This window comes from Saccopteryx bilineata, chromosome 2 (assembly GCF_036850765.1).
Source record: "Saccopteryx bilineata isolate mSacBil1 chromosome 2, mSacBil1_pri_phased_curated, whole genome shotgun sequence".
In the NCBI taxonomy this organism is placed as follows: domain Eukaryota; kingdom Metazoa; phylum Chordata; class Mammalia; order Chiroptera; family Emballonuridae; genus Saccopteryx; species Saccopteryx bilineata.
Window position 1 is genome coordinate 10,821,023 of NC_089491.1, and position 27,482 is coordinate 10,848,504.

A 27,482-nucleotide genomic window follows, 5' to 3' on the forward strand; every position below is an offset into this window, starting at 1 on the left:
CTTTGTTTCTAAATACTAATAAACAAAATCAGGACTCCCTGGAGAACTGATTGATTCTAGGGCTGTGGCAGGGAAAATAGAAGATAAGCCTGGAGCATCTTGTGGTCCAGAAAGTGCTATAAAATTTTTTTAAAAAAGAAAAGAAGGAATGAGAGAAATAGAAAATTAGATTTTGCCTGACCAGTAGTGGCGCAGTGGATAGAGTGATGATCTGGGTCGCTGAGGTCTCAGGTCCGAAACCCCGAGGTCACCAGGTTGAGCACAGGCTCACCAGGCCAAGGTCACTGACTTGAGCAAGGGGGTCACTGGCTTGGCTGGAGCCCCCTGGTCAAGGCATGTATGAGAAGCAACCAATGCACAACTAAAGTGATGCAACATGAATTGATGCTTCTCATCTCTCTCCCTTCCGGTCTGTCACTCTCAAAAAAAAAGAAAGAAAATTAGTTTTAGAAAACTACAGTTATAATTGCTGCAGGCAAGATCCACTTATGCACGCTAAAATAAAGAAAGCATAGGTTTAGACAGAAACAATGTTTGTATAGTCTCAGAATGGTTAATAATTACAAAGAGAAAATAATAAGTTTTAATAGAGAATTCTGATAAAATACCAAGCAATCAAGGTTGACATCAGTGTGTTTACACTGAAATTATGTATCCCTCGATACACACACACACACACACACACACACACACACACACACGAATAGATTTATTCCCAGTCTAATCAGACAAGCTCATATTGAGAGACCTTCTTTAAAATAACTTGCATTCTACAAACATTCTACAAAAGTGTCAAGGTCACACAAGACAAGGAGAAATTAAGAAACTGTCACAGTTGAAGGAGACTGGAGACATGACAGCTACAGGCCATGTGGGATACTGGGTTAAATTCTACAACAGAAAAAGGACATCAGTGAAACTGGGGAAAACTGAATACAGTCTGTACCTTGGTTACTAATATTGTACCAAAGTCCATTTCTTAGTTTTGATGAGTAGTCTTTGGTTATGTAAGATGTTAACAGAAGGGGAAGGCGGGAGTAGAGTATATAGGAATTCTTTATATTACATATTTTTGCAACTCTGTAAATCTAAACTTGTCTCAATTTCTTTTTTTTAAATAGATTTTTAGAGAGAGGAACATCAGTTTTTTGTTCCACTTATCTGTGCATTCATTGGTTGATTCTTATATGTGCCCTTGGTATATTAGGACAATGCTTAAGCAACTGAGCTACTTGGCCAGGGTTAAACTTGTCTCAAAATTTAAAAATTGTTAAAAAGAAATGCCTCTACCATGTTTGAACCAGCCCTCTGTTGTCCACCATCTCTGGTTATAGATATCTTTTCAGACTTGGAAGCTGACTGTTTATGAAAATAATTAGCAAGACAGTGAGGGAGATTTTTTTTTAAGATTTTATTTTTATTTATTGATTCAGAGAGAGGAGGGAGAGAGAGAGAAAGTGGGGGGGGGGCAGGAAACATCAACTTACAGTAGTTGCTTCTCGTATGTGCCTTGACCTGGCAAGCCCAGAGTTCCCCACCGGCGACCAGCATTCCAGGTTGATACTTTATCCACTGCACCACCACAGGCCAGGCAGGGAGCTTTTAAGAGTAGTGAGTGGAGGCTGGGCCCTGTCTGTCCGTCCCTATTGCTATCCCAGTACTCCCAAACACGTATTTCTTCCTGTCTTGAGGCTTTCAGGATAAAGTGGGGCTCACGGGGGTGCTTTTCCAGGGCCCTTTGACTCTGGCTGCAGCACATGATCCCTTCCCTTTTCTATTTGCTGCTCCCCCCACACAATCTGCATCCATCCCAGCTTTTTAAGCCCAAATGTTTCCATTTTGGGGGCGTTGCACGAATGATTTCCTCTTTCTGGAATATTCTACCCCCCTTTTCTTTCTACCCCCTCTTCTTTACCTGACTGTATACCCATTTTTATTTTCGAGGCTCATCTTTTATTTGTGACATCCTCTAAGAAGCCTCTTTGCCGCCCTCCCCCGACCAGGTGACCCTCCTGGGCTTCCACAATCTTTCTGCCCTCTGCTGTAGCCCTGATCACCTTGTGTTATCTTCGTCTGTTAACTTGCTGTTTCCCTAACTTGTCTGTTTCCCCATTTTTAGACAATGAGCCCCTTGGGCCATGACCAAGCCCTCCTTTCTCTGTGTCCTTCAGCAGATAAGCCAGTTAAGGTAGGATGCTTCCTGGTGTGATGCCTGACTGGTGGGGAGCCAGAGCTGCAAGTGGGATGGGGAAATAGAATGGTCTCCTTATCTGCAGGAGATACATCCCAGGACCCCCAGCAGATGCTCGAAAACTGTGGATAGTGCTAACTTCTCTATACATACTAGGTTTTTTCTGTACATACATACCTATAAGATTTAATCTTATAAATTAGAACAGTTACAACAATATACTATAATAAAAGTTACTGTATGTCCCCATGTATAAGATGCACCTTCCCCCCCAAAATTGGGGTCTAAAAACTGGGTGTGTCTTATACAGTGGTTGTAGTTTTTCTACTTGCATTTCCTGCTTTTTTGTGCTTGGTTTTGCGCTCATTGTTTAAGACAGAGATTCATCATCAGACACAGATGAGGACAAACTGTTTAATGGATGAGAGTTTTGACAGTGATGAGGAGTTGTGTGAATGTTATGATGAATAAAACTTGAGTTCAATAACTTTATGTAATACTACTTTTTTTTTTCTTCAAATTTTGGGCCCCAAAATTAAGGTGCGTCTTTATACGTGGGAGCGCCATATACTCGGGGAAATACGGTACGTGAATGTGGTCTAGTGAGTGGAGCATGACTAATGGGGTGGGCAGCGTGAATCCGCTGGGCAAAGGGATGATTCACGTCTGGGCAGGACAGCACAAGGTGTCATTACACCGCTCAGAACAAGTGCAGTTTAAAACTGACGATATTCTGACCACATTTGACCACGGGTAACTAAAACCAGGGAAAGTGAAACTGCAGATAAGGCTGCAATACTGTTAAAATTGTCAGAGGCAAGAGAGAGCTAAACTGAGCCTTATGGAGAGATTCGTATCTGTTAAGTAATTGTGTGAAAAAATTTAAAATCCCTTTCACTTTATTGTTTCATAACTTGCTAGTTAACTAGTTTAAATTTCTAAAAAGGTTGAAGAAAGCTTCTTGAAGGAGGTTCGTGTTTATAGAGCGGCACTGTGAAGCAGTGACCCTGTGGTGTTTCCGTATACTTTACCAGGTCAGGAGCAGAGCAGAGACATCTCAGGGACAGACTCTTGAAGGGGTCGAAGTTCAAGCTCCTTATGGACTTGCAGAGCTTTTTAGAAATGACTCCTCCTCTCCCTCCTCTCCCTTCTCTCCTTCCTCCCTCTTCTCCATCCTCCCCCTCCTCTCCCTCCTCTCCCTCCTCTCCCTTCTCTCCCTTCTCTCCCTCCTCCCCTTCCTCTCCTTCCTCTCCTTCCTTTCCCATCTCTCCCTCCTCCCTTTTCTCTTCCATCTCTCCCTCCTCTCCCTCCACACCCTCCTCTCCCTCCTCTCCCATCTCTCCCTCCTCCCCTTTCTCTTCCATCTCTTCCTCCTCCCCTTTCTCTCCCTCCTCCCTTCTCTCCCTCCTCTCCCCTCTCTCCCTCCTCCCCCTTCTCTCCCTCCTCCCCCTTCTCTCCCCCCTCCCCCTTCTCTCCCCCCTCCCCCTTCTCTCCCTCCTCCCCCTTCTCTCCCTCCTCTCCCATCTCTCCCTCCTCCCCCTTCTCTCCCTCCTCCCCCTTCTCTCCCATCTCTCCCTCCTCTCCTTCCTCTCCCTCCTCTCCTTCCTCCCCCTCTTCTCCCTCCTCCTCTTTCTCTCCCTCCTCCCTCTTCTCTCCCTCCTCTCCCTTCTCTTCCTCCTCCCCCTTCTCTCCCATCTCTCCCTCCTCCCCCTTCTCTCCCTCCTCCCCCTTCTCTCCCTCCTCCCCCTTCTCTCCCTTCTCTCCCTCCTCCCCTTCTCTCCCTTCTCTCCCTCCTCCCCCTTCTCTCCCATCTCTCCCCCTTCTCTCCCATCTCTCCCCCTTCTCTCCCATCTCTCCCTTCTCTCCCTTCTCTCCCTCCTCCCCCTTCTCTCCCTCCTCCCCCTTCTCTCCCTCCTCCCCCTTCTCTCCCTCCTCCCCTTCTCCCCCTTCTCTCCCTCCTCCCCCTTCTCTCCCTCCTCCCCCTTCTCTCCCTCCTCCCCCTTCTCTCCCTCCTCCCCCTTCTCTCCCATCTCTCCCTCCTCTCCCTCCTCTCCTTCCTCCCCCTTCTCTCCCTCCTCCCTTTCTCTCCCATCTCTCCCTCCTCCCCCTTCTCTCCCTCCTCCCCCTTCTCTCCCATCTCTCCCCCTTCTCTCCCATCTCTCCCTTCTCTCCTTTCTCTCCCTTCTCTCCCTCCTCCCCCTCCTCCCCCTTCTCTCCCTCCTCCCCCTTCTCTCCCTCTCTCCCTTCTCTCCCTCTCTGCTTTCTCTCCCTCCTCCCCTTCTCTCCCTCCTCCCCCTCTTCTCCCTCCTCTTCCTCCTCCCCTTTCTCTCCCTCCTCCCCCTTCTCTCCCTCCTCTCCCTTCTCTCCTTCTTCTCAGGGTAAAAGGGGGTGATAGAAACTATTTGGGAGTAAATTACAGACCTCAAAAGGGGTTTACAAAAAAAAAAAAAAGGGGTTTACTTCTAACATAGCCACTATTATCAGACCTCATTCAGACTTTACTGATCGTCTCAATGTCCTTTATAACAATTTATTTTTTCTAATTTAGTTGCCAATACCTTACATTTAGTTTTTATGGCTCTTTAATCTTAATCTGAAGTGGTTTCTCAGCCTTTTTTGGTCATTACTACCATTGTCAGCTTTGAAGAAAACAAGTAATTTACATTTTGTAAACTATTCCTCATCTAGATATTCATGATGAGATTCAGGTTATGCACTTCTGGCGAGAATGCCGCAAAAGTGACATGTGTCCTGTCAGTGCGTCTGTTCAGAGCTCAGGGTATAAGTTTGTCCCCTTGTTTGTCATGTTAACTTGAATCACGTGGGTCAAGTGGTGCTGCCAGAATTTTCTGCTGTGAAGTATCTTTCTGAGCAGGGGCAACAAGTGCGTGAAACAGTTGGCATGTCCAAGGACTAATGAACAGTTCTCTGTGGGTCCTGAACAGCTGTGGCGAGAGTCGAGGATGGGGAGCCCCGAGGAACCAGATCACAGAGGGTCCTACATGCAAAGCTAGGGAGCTTGGCCTTCGCCCGCAGACCAGCGGGATCCAGTGGCAGGTTTTCAGCGGGGCCTTGATGTCATTAGCTTCGTGTCTTAGTCATGTTTCTGGTTTCTGGGTTTGGTTGGCTGTCCAGGCCTGAGTGAGGAATGGTAGAACATGTTCCAGAGCAGAAAAGTGTCTGCTTTCTGAGCAGCTAGAAGAGCCAGAGCTGGTGCCCCTTGCCTCAGCTTAGAGGGGCAGCAGAACCATTCCTGTAATTTTGTTCCCAAACACCCTTTGTTTGTTTCTTTTTAACCAGTTCACTACCAGAAAGACTCGGCCCTCCTGAAATACTGCTCTTAGCCCAGTGCAGCTTCACGGGGCAAGCACAGCTCCAGAGGCAGAAGACCCAAACTGAAATCCCAGCTCTGTCCGCTCTTTCCTGAGTACTATTGGGCAAGTCCCTTCACCTCTCTGAGCTTCCGTTTCTTCATCTCTGAACTGCATAGAATAATAATATATACCTGCCAGGTAGTTTTGAGGATCAAATAAGGTAATGTGAGTACATCGTAGGCTTTGGAACATGACCCAAGTTTTTGTTTTTACACAGGCACTGCGGCACATTGTATTGTTTCCCACACTTCAGGCCGTCTTGACAGCTTTTACCATCTCTGACTAAGCCAGGACTATTCACTTTCTATTCTTGAAATCAACTTTAAAAAAATCAAAGTTAATTTTCAAAAAATATTTTTTATCAGCTGGGAAATCAGTATTTCTTTAATGCATGTTAAGATAAACGTAGGCCCTGGCTGGTTGGCTCAGTGGTAGAACGTCAGCTGGCATGCGGGAGTCCCAGGTTCGATTCCAGGCCAGGGCACACAGGAGAAGTGCCCATCTGCTTCTCTACCCCTCCACCTCTCCTTCTTCTCTGTGTCTCTCTTCCCCTCCCGCAGCCAAGGCTCCATTGGAGCAAAGCTGGCCCTGGCGCTGAGGATGGCTCTGTGGCCTCTGCCTCAGGCGCTAGAATGGCTCTGGTCACAACAGAGCAACACCCCAGATGGGCGTGCTGGGTGGATCCAGGTCGGGCGCATGTGGAGTCTTTCTGACTGCCTCCCCATTTCCAACTTTAGAAAAATACAAAAAAAAAAAAAAAAAGATAAACGTATAATTAAGAGTTCACCGATGCAGCACCTAAAACTCTGTCTCTCCAGTGGGATGCACACACTATGAGACGTACCAGCAATGAAGAGAAGGCTGGCCTTAGTCTGACAGCCTGGACTCCAAGCCTGAGCCTGTTGTGTCGTTTCTGTCACCTGAGCTTTAGTTCCGTCCATTCAGTGGAAGTGATACTAATCCTCATGGGTTTATAGGTTGGGTTGAGGGACAGCATGACCCTTTAATTAGCAGAACAAGAAATTGCCAAGATATAAATCTTTAAGGTTTGTGGCTCTTTAAATAGAGGAAAAAGCAATTGAATTCCTTCCCTAAGTCAGTTAAAGTGAGATTTCAAGTGAAATATATTTGGTGTTCTCCTGCCAGTGATCTTGGTCTGTACCTGTGAGCTGAAGCAAAGACGTGTGAGATGTCAGTATTGGAAATAGAAGCCTGAAGACTGTCACTGACCCTGAAACAGCTGGAATTTTAAGGATTTTTAGAACTTGAAATCAGGTTGAAAGAGAGCTCCCAGGTGAACTGGCATGCTTTTAGCCTTAACACAGGCTGTGTATGTTTCTCACTGTAAAGTCACAGCAGCCTTGTGAAGAAGACTGTGTGAAGCCCTGGTCGGGTAGCCCAGTTGATCAGAGCGTTGTCCCAACATGGCCAAGTTGTGGGTTTGATCCCTAGTCAAGGCACAGAGAGGAATCAACCAATGAATGCACGAATAAATGGAATAACAATTTGATGTTTCTCTCTCTCTCTCTCTCTCTCTCTCTCTCTCTCTCGCCCTCTCTCCCTCCTTGACCTCCCCCTCTCCTTTGCCCCCCTTTAAAAATCAATTTAAAGTAATTTTTTAAATCGCCAAAATATATTTTTTTAAATAAAGAAGATTATGTTGTCTTCTATGCTCTAGCAAAATTGAGACTGGAACCTTGGTGTTTTCACTCCTGTGTGCGGAGAAAAGAGTTTGGGGAGAGGGAAGGATTAGTTACTAAGTACCTATATAAGCCAGGCTGTATGGTGCTTTAGCTGTATTATTTTATATAAAATCCTTATAATACCCCCACAAGACAAGTTCCAGTAGCCCCTCTTTTTTTCTTTTTTCTTAGAGAGAGTGGCAGAGACAGGAAGGAAGAGGGATGAGAAGCATCAACTTGTAGTTGCAGCACTTTAGTTGTTCACTGATTGCTTTCTCATATGTGCCTTGACCGGGGAGCTCCAGCTGAGCCAGTGACCCCTTGTTCAAGCAGGTGACCTTGGGGTCAAGCCAGAGATCAAGGGATCCTGTCTATGATCGCACGCTCAAACTAGCAACCCCCTGCTCAAGCTGGTGAGCCTGCGCTCAAGCTGGCGACCTCAGGGTTATGAATCTGGGTCCTCAGCATCCCAGGTTGATGCTCTTGTCCACTGTACCACCGCCAGTCAGGCCCAATAGCCTCTTTTTATTCTTAAGCAAATTTTATTTATTTTGAAGTTTTATTCAGAGATATGAAGAAACCTGTCTGTAATTATATAGATGAGGCAGAAACAGGATTTAGACATAAATTTGTATAATTCTGAAGTGTATACTAAGGATACCAAGAATGATGTCTGCTTTAAGGAAAATGAATTTCCTGTTAGCCTTTCAGTTGCCACAGGAACTGAGTGTTATTCTTGGAGCCCTCACCTTTCGAGGCAACCAACCCTGCCCCAAGGACTTTCTACACTCTTCATGGTAACTTCTTTTCAAGAAGGTATATTATAGAGCAACTTGCTCTCTTTTGATGCCATTAGTTTGTCCTCTTACTCCCTCCAAACTACCTTCCACAGTGCCGATCACAGATTTTTTTTAAATGCCAACCTGACCTATTTCCTCTTCCTCGTTCTTGTCTTACCCCCGGGCTCCTCTGTGAAAGTCTGTGCTCTCCGCCTGGCATTCAAGGCTCTCTGTGATCTGGCCCCAGTTGGCCTCTCCAGCCTCACCTTTGCTACTCTACACAAACACACACACGCACACTTGGAAATTCCCAGAAAGAGCACTCCATGCTAACTTTCACCTGGCAGCTTTTCTGTACACCGTTCACTCAGCCTGGAGTGCCCTTTTCCTGCCTACATAAATCTTGTTCATCCATTAAGATTCAATCAGAAGTTGTCTTTTCCAGAAAGCTTTGCCAGACACCAGAGCCTTTCTATAATTGCAAAATCCCGGGTTTCTTCTCTGTGCCCCTCATACCAAGCGCTCCATGAACAAGGAAGGTAATACTGTTAGTAGTTGTAATTCTTCATGAGGCAAGTACTATTTAAAGGATGCTTTTTACAATTAGAAAATGCTAAATAACTTCTTCCTTTTGGTGAATCACCTGAATGGAAAATCATTGGCAGGGGAACTTGACGGATTGCCTTTGTACAGAGGAATGAGTGAAGTCAGTATGCTGATTAAAACAAAATGAAACAAAAAACCCCTGTTCTCCTCATTCTACAAATTAAGACTCAAACTTAGACTGGAGATGAAAAATATTTAAGAGCAAAAATAATTCTTTCTATTTACCAGAATCTTCAGATGCATCATTCTGATGGGATACTTGTAACTGTGGGGCGATTAATGACGCTGTCACCTTGGTTGATTGAATGTATACAGTGTGTGTGTAGTGTGTACTCAGTACCTTGGGGGCCCTGAAGTGTCTGCTGCCTAGGGGGTAGCATGGAATAATGGAAACATCGTATGCTTTGAGGCCAGAAAGGCCTGTGTTTTTATCTTGGCTTCACTAATTACTACCTTGTGCTTTGGCCAAAGAAGTTCTCTCTGTGTGCCTAGACTTCTATGGGCATGCGTCTGACCATTGCTTCTGTTTCCTTCCAGCAATCAGAGAAGATGGCATGCCTGGCGGCCGGAATAAGAGCATTGGGCCCGTCCAGGTGAGTCCTAGGCCTCACTCCCTGTGATCCGTCCTGGAAGCCCAGGGTTCCAGATGCTCCTGTAGCCGCTCACCTTGATCCTCTCCTCTGCTACTGGGTCGCTGGGTTACATGGCCAGTCTGTTGTGAATTTTTAAAAAAAACTTTTTGAGAAACCTCTGTACTGTTTTCCACAGTGGAATGTACATTCCATTTTCCATTGCTACCCTTAAGGGTTCCCATTCTTAGTATCGTCTCCAGTGTGTATTTTCTGGGTTTTGTTCTGTTTTCTCCTCTTTCTCATAGAGGCTGTGTTAACAGATGTGGCTATCTCGCATTGTGGTTTTGATTTGCATTTCCCTGATGATTAGTCATGTTGAGCATCTTTTCATATACATGTTGGCTCTTCGTATGTCTTCTTTGGAGAAATGTCTTTTCAGATCTTAATCATTTTTTAATCAAGTTATTTGTTTTCTTTTTTTGCTGTTGAGTTACAGGAATTTCCTATGTATCTTGCATATTAATCCTTTATCAGATGTGTGGTTTGCAAATATTTTCTCTCACTCTGTATGTTGACTGTTCACTTTGGTGATTGTTTCTTTTGCTTTGCTGAATTATATTAGTTTGATGTAATCCAGTTTGTCTATTTTTTTTGCTTTTTTTGGTTTGTACTTTTGTCATATTTAAGAAATCATTGCCAAGGCCAATGTCAAGAAACTTTTTCTTTATGGGTTTATGTTTTTAGGAGTTACATATTTTCAGGTCTTAAATTTAAGTTTTTAATCCATGTTGAGTTGGTGTTGGTGTATGATAAAATCTAATTTCATTCTTCTGCAGATGGACATCCAGTTTACCTGACACGACTTGTTGAAGAGAGTACCCTTCCTCATTGTGTAGTCTGGGCATCTTTGTCAAAGATTTTTTTGACCATATACGCATGTTGGGGCCCTCTGTTCTATTCCCTCGGTCTTTGTGTCTGTCCTTACACCAGTCCCGTACTGTTTTTTTATTGAATTTATTGGGACAGTAATTATCACTGTTTTGATTACTGTAGCTTTGCAATATGTTTTGAGATGAGGAACTGGATGGTCTCTAGCTTTTTTTTCTTCCAGGATTGTTTTGGCTGTTTGGGGTTCTTTGTGCTTCCATAAGAATTTTAAGATTATTTTTTCTGTTTCTGCAAAAAATACCATTGAGGTCTTTCTAGGGATTGCATTGAATCTATAGGTCACTTTGGGTAGCATGGGCATTTTAACAATATATAAGTCTTTTGATCTATGAACACAGGCTGTCTTTCCATTTATTTATGTTTTTAATTTCTTTCATTGGTGTATACTTTCAACAGTGTGCAGGCCTTTGACCTCTTTAGTTAAATTTATTCCTAAGCATTTTATTCTTTTGAAACTATTGTAAATGAGATTGTTTTCTTAGTTTTCTTTTTGGATAATTCATTATTAGCATAAAAATGCAGCTGAGTTTTGTATGTTGATTTTGTATCCTGCAAGTTTGCTGAATTCTCCTATTAGTTCTGACAGTTTTTTTGATGGAATCTTTAGGGTTTTCTACCTGTAAGATAATGTCATTTGTGAACAGAGATAATTTTACTTCTTCATTTCTGAGTTAGATGTCTTTTGCTTATTTTTTTTTTCTTGCCTAGTTGCTCTGCTAGGACTTCCACTACTATGTTGAATAGAAGTGTTAAGAGTGTGCCTCTTAGCCCTGGCTGGATAGCTCAGTTGGTTAGAACATTGTCCCAACACACGGAGGTTGCCAGTTTAATCTTGTCAGGGCACATACAGAAATGGACTGATGTTTCTGGTTCTCTCTAAAATCAGTCAATAAATTTAAAAAAAAAGTGGACCTCCTTGCCTTGATCCTGATCTTAGAGGAAAAGCTTTCAGTTTTTCACCACTGAATATGGTGTTAACTGTGGGCAGGTTCCCTGTGTGGCTCTCTTTACATCTCCAGACTCAATGCAGAACTGGGGGAGTTGATATTCAGAGAAACCAATTTCATTTGTCATTGCGTTCGACTCTTTGATATTGGGCATATGATTTTCCTTTTAGTCTTTTACTGTTTCTAGGGTGTCAGAGCTATGATTCCCAAGTTCCTAACTGTGTTTAATTAAGCATAATTAAAGATAAGATAGAATTTCCATTTGTTGAGCACCTGTTGTGCACCTGCAGTTTGTAACTTTATCTTACATTAACCTCCAAGTCTTTCTGACTCAGACCTGCATGTTTCTTTGCTCCAGTATCCTGTGAGGGAATGCTGAGCTATGAGGGAGGTGGTATTATCTCCATTATCTCCTACAGGTGAGGGTGCTAAGGCTTTGAGAATTTGAACAACTCGCCCTACAGTAAGTGCCCTGCTAGGAAATCGTAGGTGAGATTTGAACACAGCTTCAGGTACTGCCAGCATGGTCTGTGCATCAGTGATTTGCCTGTGTCCCGTGGGTGCAGTCTGACTTTGGCTCCCAGCTGGAATAAGCTGGCATTGCCAGGACTGGCCCTTTTTACCCAGCTCAAGTTATTCCATGCCCACCGAGCTCTGGTCTTGCTCTCCTCGCCATCACTGCGGCTGCTGCAGTCATGGCCTCAGTAGATACCTTGTAGTTTGATGACGCCATTTGTTTTCACATGTCTTAAAAAATACAAACAGTGATTTTAGTGTTATAAGGACTCCTTAGAGAAAAGTTGTTTGGGGTTTTTTGCTACATGTGACTGAGTAAAGAAAGACAACCCTTCCAATTCAATATGTAATTCAAACTATTTAAGATTAGTCACTCAACCTATACACCAGTTAAGTGTTCCTTGTTTTCTCCCAATTCCTGTGTGCTGGCTGGCTTTCATCTCTTAATGCCTCCTGTGTTTATGATCAGAACAGTTCAAGGTTTCCACACAGGCCCCTGGAGCAAAAACTTATGCAGGTGTGAGTTCGACAGACTTGGGAGACAGTGTCATCCTGTTCTTTTCAGAACAAGAAATCAAAATCCATCTGGCCTTCCCCTTAGCACTTAGTCTCCTACATGCTGAATTGAGGCAGTTAGGGTGAGACGCTTGGTAGACGTGTTTGTTTACTCCTATGTAGCATACTAGCAGAGTACTGGACTGACTACTTGGATACGTTGACCCTTTCTTCAAACTCCTGCCTAGACATAGCCATGCTGTCTGATCTTGGGCAAGTCAGTTCATTGGTCTGAGCTTTCTTACTAAGAAAATCCACATGGAGGTTTGTGGTCAGTACTTAATAGGTATGCATTTATCCAACATGCATTTATTGAGTACTTAGTTTTAAAAAAAAATCGTATGATAGCCTTAGGTCTTATAGAAGATATTTTTGTGATTCATTACCATAAATGCTATAAAAATAACACTAATGATGAAGATGTCATTGTCATCTTTCATGATTGTTACTATGTGCCAGGCCCTTTTCTAAACATGTGATAATGTACTAATTTATTTAATCTTCATATCAATCCTGTGAGGTAGATACTATTATTTTCTTCACCATATATATGAAGGAATTTAGGTTCCTATAGTTAACTGACTTGCTCAAGATTGTACAACTAGAAAGTGGTAGAACCTGGATTAGAACAAAGGTGATTTGACTGTAGAATTTATACTCTAAACCATTATGCTATTTGGCCTCTCAGAATGCACAGAATTATGAGTGGATAGAAGAAGGACCTAAAATTTTGTCTAGTGATAGAAGGATTCACAAAGTGACATTTGAATTAGGTCTTAAAGGGCAGGTGATTTGTTGCGGAGGGGTGTTTCAGGGATAGGAAAGAATAGGCTCAAGGACAAAGGAATATTAAAGAACACAGAGGCTTTATGGCTTGAGAGAGGTAAATGGGCAAGAGGAAGGCCATAGTGATCCATGGTGCTGGAGGGAGGCAGGCAACCAAACTGTCCTGAGTTAAGGGTGCCTGGGTTTCTCTCTAGAGAGTGTGGGGATCCTCATGAAGTTTAAATAAGTTCTCAGTCCTAAAGAGGAAACAGAGGGTATTCTGAGCACCCAGTCTAACATGTATCAATTCCTTGTCAAAGATATCAGAGGAAGAAATTGAAAGGATCATGTCTGGGCAGGAATTTGAGGACGAGGCCAATCACTGGAGCAACCATGGTGACAGCGACCACAGTTCCCCTGGGAACAGGGCTTCAGAGAGCAACCAGCCTTCACCAGGCTCCACACTGTCCTCCAGGTGAGCTTCAGGGCAAAGCCAGCATCATCTAGGGCAGTGGCCCCGGGCAACCCCCGGGCCGCGGACCGGTACCAGTCCATGGGCCATTTGGTACCGGTCCACAGAGAAAGAATAAATAACTTACATTATTTCCGTTTTATTTATATTTAAGTCTAAACGATGTTTTATTTTTAAAAAATGACCAAATTCCCTCTGTTACATTCGTGTAAGACTCACTCTTGAGGCTTGTCTTGTAAGTTCGACAATTATATTTAAAAAGACCACAGTTTTTACACCGGTCGCATAATTTTATTTTGTGCATTTATCCGTCCCACCCTAAAGGCCGGTCCATGAAAATATTTTCTGACATTAAACTGGTCCGTGGCCCAAAAAAGGTTGGGGACCACTGCTCTAGGGGTCACCCAGAGGGTGGGCCCGTGAGGAGCCCTCCGTGCTGGGTGTTCCTGCCAGTTCGTCTCGGCCTTGTACTCTTGCTCTCTCAGTCTTTTGGGGTAGGGTCCAGGATGATGCAGAGTAGCATTTTACAACCCATTTTTGCTACAGACCTTACAAATGTCAGGTCTTTTCTGCAGACTGATTAAAGTGCTAGAGCTACTACCCATGCCTTCTTCATCTATAGCACATTTTAAATGAAGCTATTTTCTCCCGTTAACTATACCGCTGAAATAAAACAAGCCACACTGATAATGTTAAATTAAGTAATAATTTCTCCGCCTCATTAAGAGTGAAGATTTTCTCTTTATCAATTTTAAGAAACAGGGAAAACTTTTTAACCTAGTCAGATTTGCTGCTATCATGGAATAACAATTTGGAGACTCTTGTTTCAAGAATGGTACCTTAAGTTAGTTGTTAGGTGTGAAATATAGCCATCAGCTACCAGGGAAGGCTTTCTTTCCCCAGGAATCTTTCTTAAAAAAGGGATCAACAAACTGTCTATAAAGGCCAGATAGTAAATATTTTAGGCTTTGCAGGTTTACGGTCTGGGACTCAGCCACTCAAGTTTGATATCATAGTGCAGAAGCAGCCAGAGAGAGTATGTCAGTGAGTGAACGGCTGTGTTCCACTGAGACTTCATTTACAAAATAGGCCATGGGCCATTGTTTGCTCATCCTGTTACATGAAATGCATCTATGTAAAACTAGAGGATTTTAAAAAAATTAGTCAGTAGTGGCTAGATTTCTCTGAAAACAGGAAAAGAAGATAAAAGTCTCCCTTTCTCTTCCTATTTCATTATAACCTTTATTCATTCAGTTCTTTAGTCTGTCCCTTCCTTTGAATGTCTAGGGAGTGGTTGCCACATGATAGATTTGTTTGCTAAGTGCTAGATTTGTTTTGTGGCCGGGCAAGCACTTAGCCTGTCGGTGCCTACGTTTTCTTAGCAGTAAAAAACAAAACACCCACCTTTGTCATCGTAGCCTGTATCCATTAAAAACTCTCTAAATGTGGCACCTGTATGAAGAATTCGTTTAGTCAGTATTTATTCAACATTTGCACTGCCAGGTCCTGGGTGTCCACCGGTCAGCTGTACATACACACACTCGCAGAGGCCCTCTCTAGTAGGGGAGAGGTATATGTATCCATTAATTGTGTCCCTGGCTTGCTGAAGGTAGACTGTGGGTCCAAAGAACACCTGAGCCAGCTTCTGGTTCATTTCCTTTGAGTAGTCAGTAGACCTGCCAGTTTCTGCTTGACACGAGACTTTTCTCTCCAGTAGGTCTCTGGAACTAAACGGCTTCATGGCATTCAGGGAGCAGTACATGGGGATGTCTGTGCCTCCCCACTACCAATACATACCGCACCTTCTGGGCTATTCCGCTCACTCGCCGCTTCTGCCCCCACAAGCTCGCAGCCTGGATCCCCAGTCATACAGTCTGATTCACCAACTGGTGTCCGCTGAGGATCTGGAGCCATTAGGCACGCCTATGTTGATCGAAGATGGGTGAGTGAGCCCTGCCCTGGGTCGCCCTTGTGGCGTCACAGTGCTCCCCGCCCCCACCCTCCTTCCACCCTGGTGGCTTTATCCCAGGCTTCAGAATACGTCCAGGATGGTGGGTGAAGACTCAGCATCAGAGGGCAAATCTGTGCTTATCTTTGAAGCCAGTGGTCCCTCATTTTTCTCTTGAGCATCTTCTCCCACAGAGTCAGGGCTGTTTATTAATCCTTATAGAATTAGGAGTAAAGGGCTTTTGTTTCTGCTTGGACCTAGATAAGCTGGACCCTGGGGTGAGTCTAAGCACCTCTGAGTCAGAGATGAGCTATAATTCTGGAGATGATCAGACATCAAATCTAGGTACCTCAAGAAAGACATGGATGGCACTGACTGGTGGGAGCCTGTTTGTATGCCTAGCCAGCATACCCGGGGCAGCCTGGTGCCGTGTGCTGTGTGTGCAGGCCTGAGTGGACGGGAGGGGAGACTCCTCTGTCGGCTGTACCTGCTGAGATAATAGTCCAGCCTCTAGGCCCACCCACTGCTATGCTCGTTGCTCCTTTGGCCTGGAGCATATGCTGTTTGAGTATTTCTAAGCTTAGGCCCACTCCAGAAGGAATCCTGAGATTTCTCAAGCTAGTCTCTGATTTCAAAGAGGAAATTCAAATATCTACCTCCAAGAAGGCCACACAAAAACTTGATAAATGTGGACATGGGTATGTGGGGAAGAGTCATGCCACGGGGCCTTCAGAGAAAGAAAACTGGGACCCCTATGTCATCAAGTCCAGAGACGAGACATGTCCTGTGCTTCCCATCCCTGCCGTGGCTTAGAAGGGCTGAGCAACTCTAACTCGAGCTCCCGAACCCTCACCACCAGGGGGTGCAGTGAGAGCAGAGAAAGTGTCTCAATGTGTTTGCTTCTTTTCTAGCCATCTGGCTCCACGTTCCTTTTTCTGCCAGACCCTGTATTCAGTGGACATCAGGTCCCCCGAATGGATCCCTCGTTGCAGGAGTGACTGGGAATTTTCTCTGACACATGAAGCATCAGTGGACTCCCAACATTAACAGTCATACTCCCTGATAACCACCTCCTTTCCCCTCCACAGCCTCTCTCACCAAACCCGCCTCTCCTGAGTTGGCTGTGGCCCCAGTCTGGCCCCTTTATCTCACTAAACTAGTGGAGCTGGAGATCACAGTGACGGGCCCACTGCCAGAGAGCCTTAGTGCCCTCAGGGGTCCTCCCTCTGCGCCCCCTCCGCCCCTCCTGGCCATGGACGTGACTCTGTTGCCCGCAGGTACACTGTGACGCAGGCAGAGCTGTTCGCCCTGCTCTGCCGCCTGGCTGACGAGCTGCTCTTCAGGCAGATCGCATGGATCAAGAAGCTGCCTTTCTTCTGCGAGCTCTCAATCAAGGATTACACGTGCCTCCTGAGCTCCACGTGGCAGGAGTTGGTCCTGCTGTCCTCCCTCACCATTTACAGCAAGCAGATCTTCGGGGAGCTGGCTGACGTCACTGCCAAGTACTCCCCCTCTGATGAAGAGCTGCACAGGTGAGGGCTGCTGGCTGGGGAGGAGCTCTCAAGGCAGCAGGGGTGCCCGGCATCCAAAGGATGGGCGTCAGAGCCCTGCTCTGCCACTGCCTAGCTTTGTGACCTTGGTCAGGTCTCTGACCCTCAGCTTCTGAATTTATAAAATAGGGTAATAGCAATACAAATAACAACTGGGATGACAGCCTCCCCAGCAAGGCAGTTGTGAGGAGTAAGTGATGTTGTGCAGCAAAGCTTAGCAGAGTGCTAAGCCATGCTTTTATCACATCTGGATTACTGAGTTAAGATAATACATCTGGGAGAAACAAAAATCTAAACTTATAATGTGAGGGGCTCTGAGATGTAGTTTTACCATCTGAGAGCTAGGCCTAGGACTCAGTGTGGCATATCTACTGGGTGCCAGGCACTGGGCTTGGTGTTTTATCTGATTGTCTTATTTGTCTGTCAGAGCCCCCAGCATTACAGGTATGGTTATGCCTTCAGGGGGTCCTTGGGTTAGGACAATCTCGACAGATGACATTGTGAGTTGACGACGCTCACACCCATAAAAACTTACAAAAATTGAGATGTGAGTGTTTCGGCTTGCACTGTTAGCATTATACTTAGAGACTACGTGAGCCAACTAGTTTGGTTGCGTGACAGAATACACAATACATTGTACAGTGCAGTATATTTATGTCCTTTTCTGTGGCTTAGTTGTGTTTTTATGTTCTACATTATGATTTTACAACTGTGTTAGGATAGGTCAGTGACTTAGGCTAGGGTGTGTTTCAGCTTACACCAAAATTTGGGTTATGTCACTGTTGTGGGAACGGAGCTGTGTTGTAACCCGAGGACCCCCTATATTTTATGGATGAGAAAACTTTAGTTCAGAGAGACCAGCCCTGGAGGGTTTTGGGTTTGAATCTAGAGCTTGGGTTTGAATCTAGAGCTTGGATTTGCACCCATGCCTGCACAGCTGCAAAGCTCGGGCAATTCACTGGACGTGAGATGCAGTGAGGTGGTAAGAGTCCAGGGCGAGGGGTCTGGTCCTCCTGAGTATGTCCTAGTGGGAAGTCTCACCACGGCTGGCCAGCCCGGGGTGAGGGGTCTGGTCCTCCTGAGTGTATCCTAGTGGGAAGTCTCACCCCGGCTGGCCAGCCCAGGGCAAGGGGTCTGGCCCTCCTTAGTGTGTCCTAGTGGGAAGTCTCACCCCGGCTGGCCAGCCGGGGGCAAGGGGACTGGCCCTCCTGAGTGTGTCCTAGTGGGAAGTCTCACCCCGGCTGGCCAGCCCGGGGCAAGGGGACTGGCCCTCCTGAATGTGTCCTAGTGGCAAGTGTCACCCTGGCTGGCCAGCCCAGGGCAAGGGGACTGGCTCTCCTGAGTGTGTCCTGGTGGCAAGTGTCACCCTGGCTGGCCAGCCTGGGATAATCGCACCTCCCTGTGTGGAGTGGCAGGCCTTTCCTCACTCACTTTGGAGACCTGGACCACATGGTGACACCCAAAATTGGGACAGGTAATCTGTTGATACCGCTTTTCTGGCTTATGAATTTATCCATATGAAGAATAAAGCTTACAGTAACATTTAAATAGATGTTTCAGCCCTGGCCGGTTGGCTCAGTGGTAGAGCGTCGGCCTGGTGTGCAGAAGTCCTGGGTTCGATTCCTGGCCAGGGCACACAGGAGAAGAGCCCATCTGCTTCTCCACCCGTCCCCCCCTCCTTCCTCTCTGTCTCTCTCTTCCCCTCCCGCAGCCGAGGCTCCATTGGAGCAGGGATGGCCCGGGCGCTGGGGATGGCTCCTTGGCCTCTGCCCCAAGTGCTAGAGTGGCTCTGGTTGCAACAAAGCGACGCCTCGGAGGGGCAGAGCATCGCCCCCTGGTGGGCGTGCCGGGTGGATCCCGGTCGGGCGCATGCGGGAGTCTGTCTGACTGTCTCTCCCCGTTTCCAACTTCAGAAAAACACAAAAAATTAAATAGATGTTTCAATGATCCACTTTTATTGGACAATATAAAAAAATGGAAGTCATGAGATTCCAGTGCACCAAGAAAGAGGGAAGAAAAGATGTCCCCATCAGTGAAAGATGGAGAGGGTAGGGTCCCAGTCCCCACACTGTGCTGCACAGGACTGGGGTGCACTTTCCTGTGGCACCCAGTGACATGGCATAAAGACAAGCCGAGACTCGGACTGGAGCAAAGCTGCAAGACCTCAACGCCCTGTACCCAGCTGAGGGAGTGAGGGGTCTGGGTGTCGACACCCTCAGACGCCCTGTGCCCAGCTGAGGGAGTGAGGAGTCTGGGTGTCAACCCTCTCAGACGCCCTGTGCCCAGCTGAGGGAGTGAGGGGTCTGGGTGTCGACCCCCTCAGACGCCCTGTGCCCAGCTGAGGGAGTGAGGGGTCTGGGTGTTGACACCCTCAGACGCCCTGTGCCCAGCTGAGGGAGTGAGGGGTCTGGGTGTCGACCCTCTCAGACGCCCTGTGCCCAGCTGAGGGAGTGAGGAGTCTGGGTGTCGATACCCTCAGACACCCTGTGCCCAGCTGAGGGAGTGAGGAGTCTGGGTGTCGACCCTCTCAGACGCCCTGTGCCCAGCTGAGGGAGTGAGAGGTCTGGGTGTCAACACCCTCAGACGTCCTGTGCCCAGCTGAGGGAGTGAGGAGTCTGGGTGTCGATACCCTCAGACGCCCTGTGCCCAGCTGAGGGAGTGAGGGGTCTGGGTGTCGACCCTCTCAGACGCCCTGTGCCCAGCTGAGGGAGTGAGGGGTCTGGGTGTCGACCCTCTCAGACGCCCTGTGCCCAGCTGAGGGAGTTGAGGGGTCTGGGTGTCGACACCCTCAGACGCCCTGTGCCCAGCTGAGGGAGTGAGGGGTCTGGGTGTCGACCCTCTCAGACGCCCTGTGCCCAGCTGAGGGAGTGAGGGGTCTGGGTGTCGACACCCTCAGACGCCCTGTGCCCAGCTGAGGGAGTGAGAGGTCTGGGTGTCGACCCCCTCAGACGCCCTGTGCCCAGCTGAGGGAGTGAGGAGTCTGGGTGTTGACCCTCTCAGACGCCCTGTGCCCAGCTGAGGGAGTGAGGGGTCTGGGTGTCGACACCCTCAGACGCCCTGTGCCCAGCTGAGGGAGTGAGGAGTCTGGGTGTCGACCCTCTCCCCTAATTTTCTAACACTTCCTTTTAATGATGCCTGTTGGCTTCAGGGTGATCTATAAATGACAGTTTTGAACACTTGGCCCTATAAACAGAACTATCTGATTTTGCAAATGACCTAACCCCTTGTCTTGAGCCCGTAACTCATTGTCTCCATCAAATTCCTATCTCCTGCTCTGTAACTCTGGGCTGACTGGATGGCCCTTAGCCCGCTCTCATATTGTCAGGGTTTTCAGAGCTGCCCGGTGAGCCTGGCCTCCGTATTCCTCTGGAATCCCCCGAGGCCTCCTGGGTCTGCCTGCAGAGTCGGCTTGTGGGCTCCACTCCTTGTAGAGTGATGGGCTTTCCCAGGCCTTCTGCAGGTAGGCAGTGGATCACTGGTCCTGTAGAGCCTCTGTGACTTTGAGCTTCCTAAGGCACCCCATCCCACTGTCTCCAAATCCTTGTACCCAAAGAGCAGTCAGGGGCCAGTAACAGCTGAGTTGGTGAGGCAAGTTTTATTTCCTAGGAAGGTTCCTTACTAGGGAGAATCTAGGGCTGCATTGTTTAATAGACAGTAGTAGTCACTAGTCTCAGGTGGCTTTTTAAATTTAAGTTAATTAACATTAAAAATACAATTTTTCATTTGCAATAACCACATTTCCAGTGCTCAGGAGCCACATGCAGCTAATGGCTACTGTATTGGATAGTGCAGATATAGAGTATTTCCATCATCACAGGGAATTCTGTTGACCAGTGCCGAGTCGGACACGTAGCTGCTGAGCTCTCAAGTGGGTTCGAGGATAAGAAATAGATTTGTCTTTGGGATTCTTATTCAGTCATGGAAGCCTTCAATGGAAAAATGCGAGTTAAACTTCAACGAGTTAGTTCTGATTCCATGTGCACTTCCTGAACACCTGCTATGTGTTGGGGCGAGGAGTGTTGGGATTACAGCTGAGTCAGAAATGGTTTCTGACTTTGAGATGAGAGCCCCTATCCTTGGTTCAGGGGGTTGGGGGACAGAGACGTGGATACAGTCTGCAGTCTCTGGTGAGAGACCGTAGGTCTGCCAGCAGGGGCTACAGAGTGAGCTCCTCTGCTTGCTTCATCAAGGGGCGCTCACCAGGAGCAAAGCCATTTGACCTGCATCTTAGATTATAGAGAACAGGAGGTGGCCAGGAGAGGAGCACAGAGTTTTAGAATTTGGAGATCCTGGGTAGAGCATCGGCCTAGCGTGCGGAGGACCCGGGTTCGATTCCCGGCCAGGGCACACAGGAGAAGCGCCCATTTGCTTCTCCACCCCTCCGCCGCGCTTTCCTCTCTGTCTCTCTCTTCCCCTCCCGCAGCCAAGGCTCCATTGGAGCAAAGATGCCCGGGCGCTGGGGATGGCTCTGTGGCCTCTGCCTCAGGCGCTAGAGTGGCTCTGGTCGCAACATGGCGACGCCCAGGATGGGCAGAGCATCGCCCCCTGGTGGGCAGAGCGTTGCCCCTGGTGGGCGTGCCGGGTGGATCCCGGTCGGGTGCATGCGGGAGTCTGTCTGACTGTCTCTCCCTGTTTCCAGCTTCAGAAAAAAAAAAAAAAAAAAAAAAAGAATTTGGAGATCCTGGATGGTTGCTCTGCTCAGGGAACCAAAAGCAGTCCTGTGGATTAGGGTATGGAAAGAATGTATCCGCAACCCAGAGAAATGAGGAAAGAATGACTGGAGAGAAAGGTACAGAAAAGACAAGTCATGAAGGTGCTCAAATGCAAATCTAAACAATTTGGGTTTTATTTTGTAAGTAGTATTAAGTCATAGGACACTTGTAAGTAGAACAATTAGACCATGGCCGGTTAGGTCATTGGGTTAAAGTATCATCCGAAAACACCAACATTGGGGGTTTAATCCCCAGTCAGAACACACATGGGAAGTGACCGGTGAACGCACACTAAGTGCAACAACAAATGAATGCCTCTCTCTCTCTCTCTCTGTAAAAATCCATCTGTAAAGGCAAAAAGAAAAATTTCAGTGGTGCAATGACATGTTCAGGTTGCATTTTAGGAAGGTCCCTGTGGCTGTAAAGCTCAGGGTGGATAGGCGTGGACAAGACCCGAGGACGGTGGCCGGGTAGGAGGCTGTTCCTTAGCCCCCAGGTGAAAGAAGCCCACCTGGACAAGGCAGCACTGACTGTGGGAACAGAGAGGGCGGCACAGAGTTAGGGGATGGCAGGGAGGTAAAGTCAGGGGGACTTCAAGGAGTGGAAAAGTCGGGGATGCTGCCAGGCAGGTGGACCCAACCTCCGAGCCGAGATAATGGAGCCTGGGAAGGACAGGCTGAGAGATAAGCCACCCTGAGTTTGACTCGGGGTCTGTGGAGCCTGAGATGCGTGTGCAACTGCCCAAGAGGTCAGAGGGAACGGAACAAGGAGGCCCCTGGAATAAGTTCATCCCTGCAAGGCAGCCCGTCGCTGCTGGAAAGCCAGGGTGTGGACTCTAATTGGCTGTAGCTCTTCCCTACCTTACCTGCTCCTGCGCTGTCCACTCCCCCAAAATGCCTTCGCTTTTTCACGGCTCTTGAGTGCAAGCAAGTTCCTGCTGTCATGAAAAGGCTTTACCCAGATGATACATGACCACCTCCTCGTCTCTTCTCTAATATTGAATCAAATTTATGGTGCCCACTTTCCTTAATCAGGCTGTTATCTATCAGTCAGCGAGCTGGGCGAATTTGATTTAAAGCAGATTGTAGCACCAGCCAGCGACTGCTCCTGGCCCTAATCAAGACTCCTTCACTCTCAGGAGAAGATACCTTGCACTAGTTGGACTTTAATGGGCACTTGTGCCTCATGAGCACTGGCTGTGTTTTCGCCAGATCTCTGGAAGCTTCCCTCCCAGCTTTCCTGCTCAGACCCTAGCTGTAAGGGTCAAGAAGCAGTCTTTTCTTTTTGCTGTGACAATGGGAGTGATGGTGCTGGTGCTATCAATAATGATAATAAAGAACTATAGACTGTTTATTATGCCAGACTCCATCTTAAAGTGCTTTTCAGACATTATTTTAGGCCTCACCACCACCCTAAGAGACTACAAATGTTATCCCTGTTCTTTAGATAGGGGAATGAGGTTCAGGGAGGTGAAAACTCAAGACTACACAGCTAGAAGGAGATGGAGCTGAGCTCAGTCCCTACATCTGTTGTGCTCCGAGCCCCAGGCTCTCCGCCATTACCCTGTACTGAGTTCTGTAGCCCTCTGGGAAGCGAGGCCTTCCCGTAGGGTCCTAGAGCTGCCGGCCCCTGCCCTTCATCTCGGAATCCGTGTGCGGGAGCCTGGATGGCTGGTCCTCTGAGGTTGTGGCTGATGGCTGGCTGCTCCTCAAGGTGGCTGCACTTAGGTGAATGGAAAATGGAAAAGCCAACGGGGCCTCTCGACCTCCTTAATGGGACATAACTTATATGCAGTGTCAGCTTCAATGGCTGACTAGAGGGTCTGGTGATTTGGGGGGTCCTGGTGGGAATGTTTTCCTTGTCCCAGCGTGCTTGTATAATGGGAACCCAGAAGAAGAATGGGTGTGTTTGTCCAACTTTCTGGCTTTCAGTGCTGATAATTTGTAGACAGGGCATACAGGGGTGTTAGAACCGTGGAGTGGGCAGATGTGGAGGAGGCACGGCTGCAGGAGAGAGCCGCCCGGGAAACAGAGAGGGATTTGTTTATCAAGGGGTGGGATGCGGGTGTGGAGGGCAGTTTGCAGTCAGGCCGTGGACTCCGAGTGGGGGCTGCCGGGCTGCCTGCCATCCCCCCACCACTGCCATGGGGCCAGGCGGGTGGCCTGTCCTAAGAGACTGGGGAAAGAGATACGTGCTTTACCCAAGCGCAAGGGCAAAACTGGGGCATATACCCAGGGCTGGCACTTGGGAGCTCATTTGTGTCTCTCAGGAGCTCCTTTGTGTCTTACTCAGCTAGGAGTAAGGTTGGCACTCCTGGTGAGCGTCCGGCTGATAGCCACACACCTGCAGGGTCGGTGCGCCAGAGTGAGCACTTGGGGCAAGAGGTTGCTGATTGAGGGAGAGAGTGCTATCTCCACTCGCTACACTGCTCGGCCACCAGACAGACGCCAACACTGTCACTCTGCCTACTCCCTGCTTTTTTACATCCTACCCTGTGCCATCCTTGTCCCATCCTTCCAAGCAGATATGAGGAGGAATTTGCACTAAAGATGTTTTCCTCTAAAGAACAGAAGTAGCCAACCAAGCACTGCGATGCGGAAGGATCGTTCCTCCGGCACACTGCCTCCTGCGAGTCTGGCCTGGCGGCAGCCCTGCAGGCACCTCTGGGTTGGGCCCTCCCTGATTTCTGTGGGAACACAGAGCTCCCGAGGTCCCCTGGGGTCGCCTTTTGCAGTTACCAGTTAGGAGCAAGGCAGTCAGGGAGTAGACAGGGTAGGGCTGAGGAAGTGGCAGGCTTGGAATTAGAAAACTCGGGTCCCTGTGGCCCACCACCACTGACTGACTGTGTAACCTTGGGGAGCGCACCCCCTCTGCTCCCTCCCCCCACGTGAAGTGCTTACTCACCTCACAGGTCAGCAGGAGGGGGAAATGTAAGAACGCAGGAGGGGCCTGGCAAATAACCTCTGAGCCTTTGTTTCCACATGTGACCAAAGAGGGTTATAACATCCATTTGGAAGATTTGGGGGGAGTATCCAGTGAAATAACATTTGCAGAATATTTAACAAAGGCCCTGCTGTTTGGCTTGGTTGGTTAAGAGTGTCATCCCGAAACTGACAAGGCTGCAGGTTTGATCCCCAGTCAGGGCACGCACAGGAAGCAACCACTCAGTGCACGACTGCGTGGAACAAATGAATGCTTCCCTTCCCCTCCCTTCTCTCTCCCTTCCTCTGTCTCTATCAATTAAAAAAAACAAAAAACTGGCCAGATAGCTCGTTTGGTTGGAGCACTGTCCCAACGTACAGAGGTTGCTGGTTTGATTCCCTGGTCAGGGCACATACAGGAGCAGCTTGATGTTCCTGTCTCTCTCTCTCTCTGTCTCTCTCAAAAAGAAAAAAAAAAATTAAGTGCCCACAAGTAGCAAACAACAAACAGTACAATGATATGTAAGTTTATTTAGAGTGGTTTACTAAATATAAATTTGTCTTATCAGCTAGTCTGGGAAATATTGTGATGTTGTATAAGCCACTGGGGCAGGAGCAGAGAGAAGCAGCCAGCCATCGCACTTCAAATGGGCTGGCTGAAGGAAGCCCCAGTTCAGACTGGCTGGGGCAGAGCCTTGGGGCAGAGGCTCAGAGCTACGATTTCAAGGAGCTGCTGCTACGGCTCTTGGGAAGCCCCAGCCAGGGCCAGGCTTTTCTCAGGGAAGACAGATGTCCTGCTTGCCTTGGAAGCCAAGCCCTTGCAAAGCCTACAAAGTCAAAGCAGAAAGCAGTAGGACATGCCCAGATGCGCTGGGCCCCACCCAGTTAGGGCCTTCCTGCCTGGCATGGGGCTGGACGACAAACTGTGTTCGGTACCCAGATCTGAACATAATCACCAAGAAGCAGTGATGGGCTGAGAGTCTTCTCCTTGACTGAGCTGCATCTGAGACCTGAACTCCCTTTGGCCCACAGTCCAGCCCACTCGTAGGCGGACGAAGGCTGGGCCTGACCCCACTTTCATAAACTCCTGCTTCTCCAGTAAGCCTTTGCCTCTTTGATTTGGTGATATTCCCATCTCTTTTGTAAGACATTCCCCACTATGACCCAGAGTATTAGTCACCTAACTTGGCTCTTTTGCCTAAAACTTGATTTCCCTCAAGGAGCTTCCTCCTAAATCAAAGGAGGAAGCGTTGGTCTTTTCTGCTAGGGGGTGTCACCATAGATACTGGGGAAACCAGGGCCTTGGGGAATTAGCCCCAGTTCCCAGCTCTAGCTCTGCCACCACCTAGCTGCATGCTTGTGGACCAGTCCCTCAATTCTTTGCACGTCAGTTTCTTATCTGTACAGTGGTGATGATAATCTCACCTAGCCTGCAGGGCCGAGAACATCAAATGAGATAATGCACATGAAGTGCCCGGCACAGAGACTGGCATGGCATGGAAGCTCAGTTAATGTTTGCCTCCCTCCCTAGCTGAAGTCAAGGATGCCAGTACAAATTTTCACTGTGCATAGCCTCGGCCCTGCTGGAAACAGTGAACTTAAACACAATCGGCAGCTTTTTCTGCATTGTGCCAGAGGCTCGCATGGAGTCACCATGGCAGCTGCCACTGACACTGAAACTGCATCTCAACAGTAGCAGTATATTAATCATGATGTACTTCTCCACATTTACATGCCAAACTCCTGCGCTCCTTGTTTCCCCAGGCAGGCAAGCAGCATTATGGTACAGAGGAGGACTCAAAGCTTGGAAGGGTCAAGTGACTTTACCAAGGTCTCATAGCTTTTGTGTGATGGAACTGGACTTAGATTTGATTGACCCTATCTGACCCTGAGAACAGCAGTTTGAATGAGCTGTCTTGCTTGGCTTCTAGACAAACTATGGGTCACCTGTCCTCATAAACAGTTCTGGATTCCATTTCCCCCAAGCTTTAAGGAGCTGTAAGAGACCACTGTCTTCCCTGCCCTGACCTCTGCTGGTATCAGAGCCCCTTGTTAACACCTGTGTCTGTTTTCCAGATTTAGTGATGAAGGGATGGAGGTGATTGAGCGGCTCATCTACCTGTACCACAAGTTCCATCAGCTCAAGGTCAGCAATGAGGAGTATGCTTGCATGAAAGCAATTAACTTCTTAAATCAAGGTGAGTGGCTTGGGCGTGGGAAGAAGGGACTTCTATTTTTGGCCAGTGAACATTTCCCCCCATGTTTCATGCCCCCCCCTCCACCCTTAGGACTGTCACACAGACGGTGACACACCATAGGGGTCCCACTCTTGGAAGCCCTGTGTTTCCCTCACCATCATCGCACCCCTCTGTACTGCAGGGCTTACTTTGGGTTTTTTTCTTCAAGCCTAAATGCCACAGTCTCTATAACTCATAGCAGAAGGAAGAGGATCTGCTTTGTTTAGTCAGTTTCAATGCATTTAAACGCAGACACCAAGGACAGTACATGCGTCATTTAAAATATGTACCAAGTTTCCCAGTGACTGAAGAAGAGCAGAATGACTGATGACACTAATGGAGATAAGGCCGGTGCACAGGCTGGCCGTGGCTCTGACACCCCGTCAGGGCGGAGTGGGGGTGCACTGGGGCTCACACACACAAAACAGGCCCAGCTTTTAATTAGAAGTGTGGTGCGTGTAATTTATGCCGAGTGTTACCGGCCCAGTGGTGCTTTGTCACTGATGGTGACCAGGGGATGAGGGGGAATTTGTATTTTCTTTTTTCCGAAGTAGCATACGAGCGCTCTGCCCTCAGAGCGGAACCGGGCTGCTTTCTGCCCTTGCCATGAAAAGGGCTCCGTTCCTGTGCTCAGCTGCCTGGCCCAGAGACTCTGGGTCCCCTCCTCTCTGCTTCCTCCTCCCCCACGCTGGCCAGCCGTCCTCCCT

At 47.8% G+C, this 27,482-nt stretch overlaps 1 protein-coding gene across 3 annotated transcripts in view; it reads left to right on the top strand.

The window, feature by feature from the left end:
* NR6A1 (nuclear receptor subfamily 6 group A member 1) overlaps positions 1-27,482 on the top strand; it is a 229,277-nt gene that overhangs the window by 199,811 nt on the left and 1,984 nt on the right. For 2 of the 3 annotated variants that reach the window (XM_066256239.1, XM_066256241.1), the window contains 5 exons: positions 9,170-9,225; positions 13,256-13,410; positions 15,122-15,349; positions 16,633-16,887; positions 26,615-26,736. In XM_066256239.1, the coding sequence (XP_066112336.1) occupies positions 9,170-9,225; positions 13,256-13,410; positions 15,122-15,349; positions 16,633-16,887; positions 26,615-26,736 (816 nt within the window). The remainder of the gene's footprint in view (positions 1-9,169; positions 9,226-13,255; positions 13,411-15,121; positions 15,350-16,632; positions 16,888-26,614; positions 26,737-27,482) is intronic. The other variant, XM_066256240.1, reaches the window with a different exon arrangement.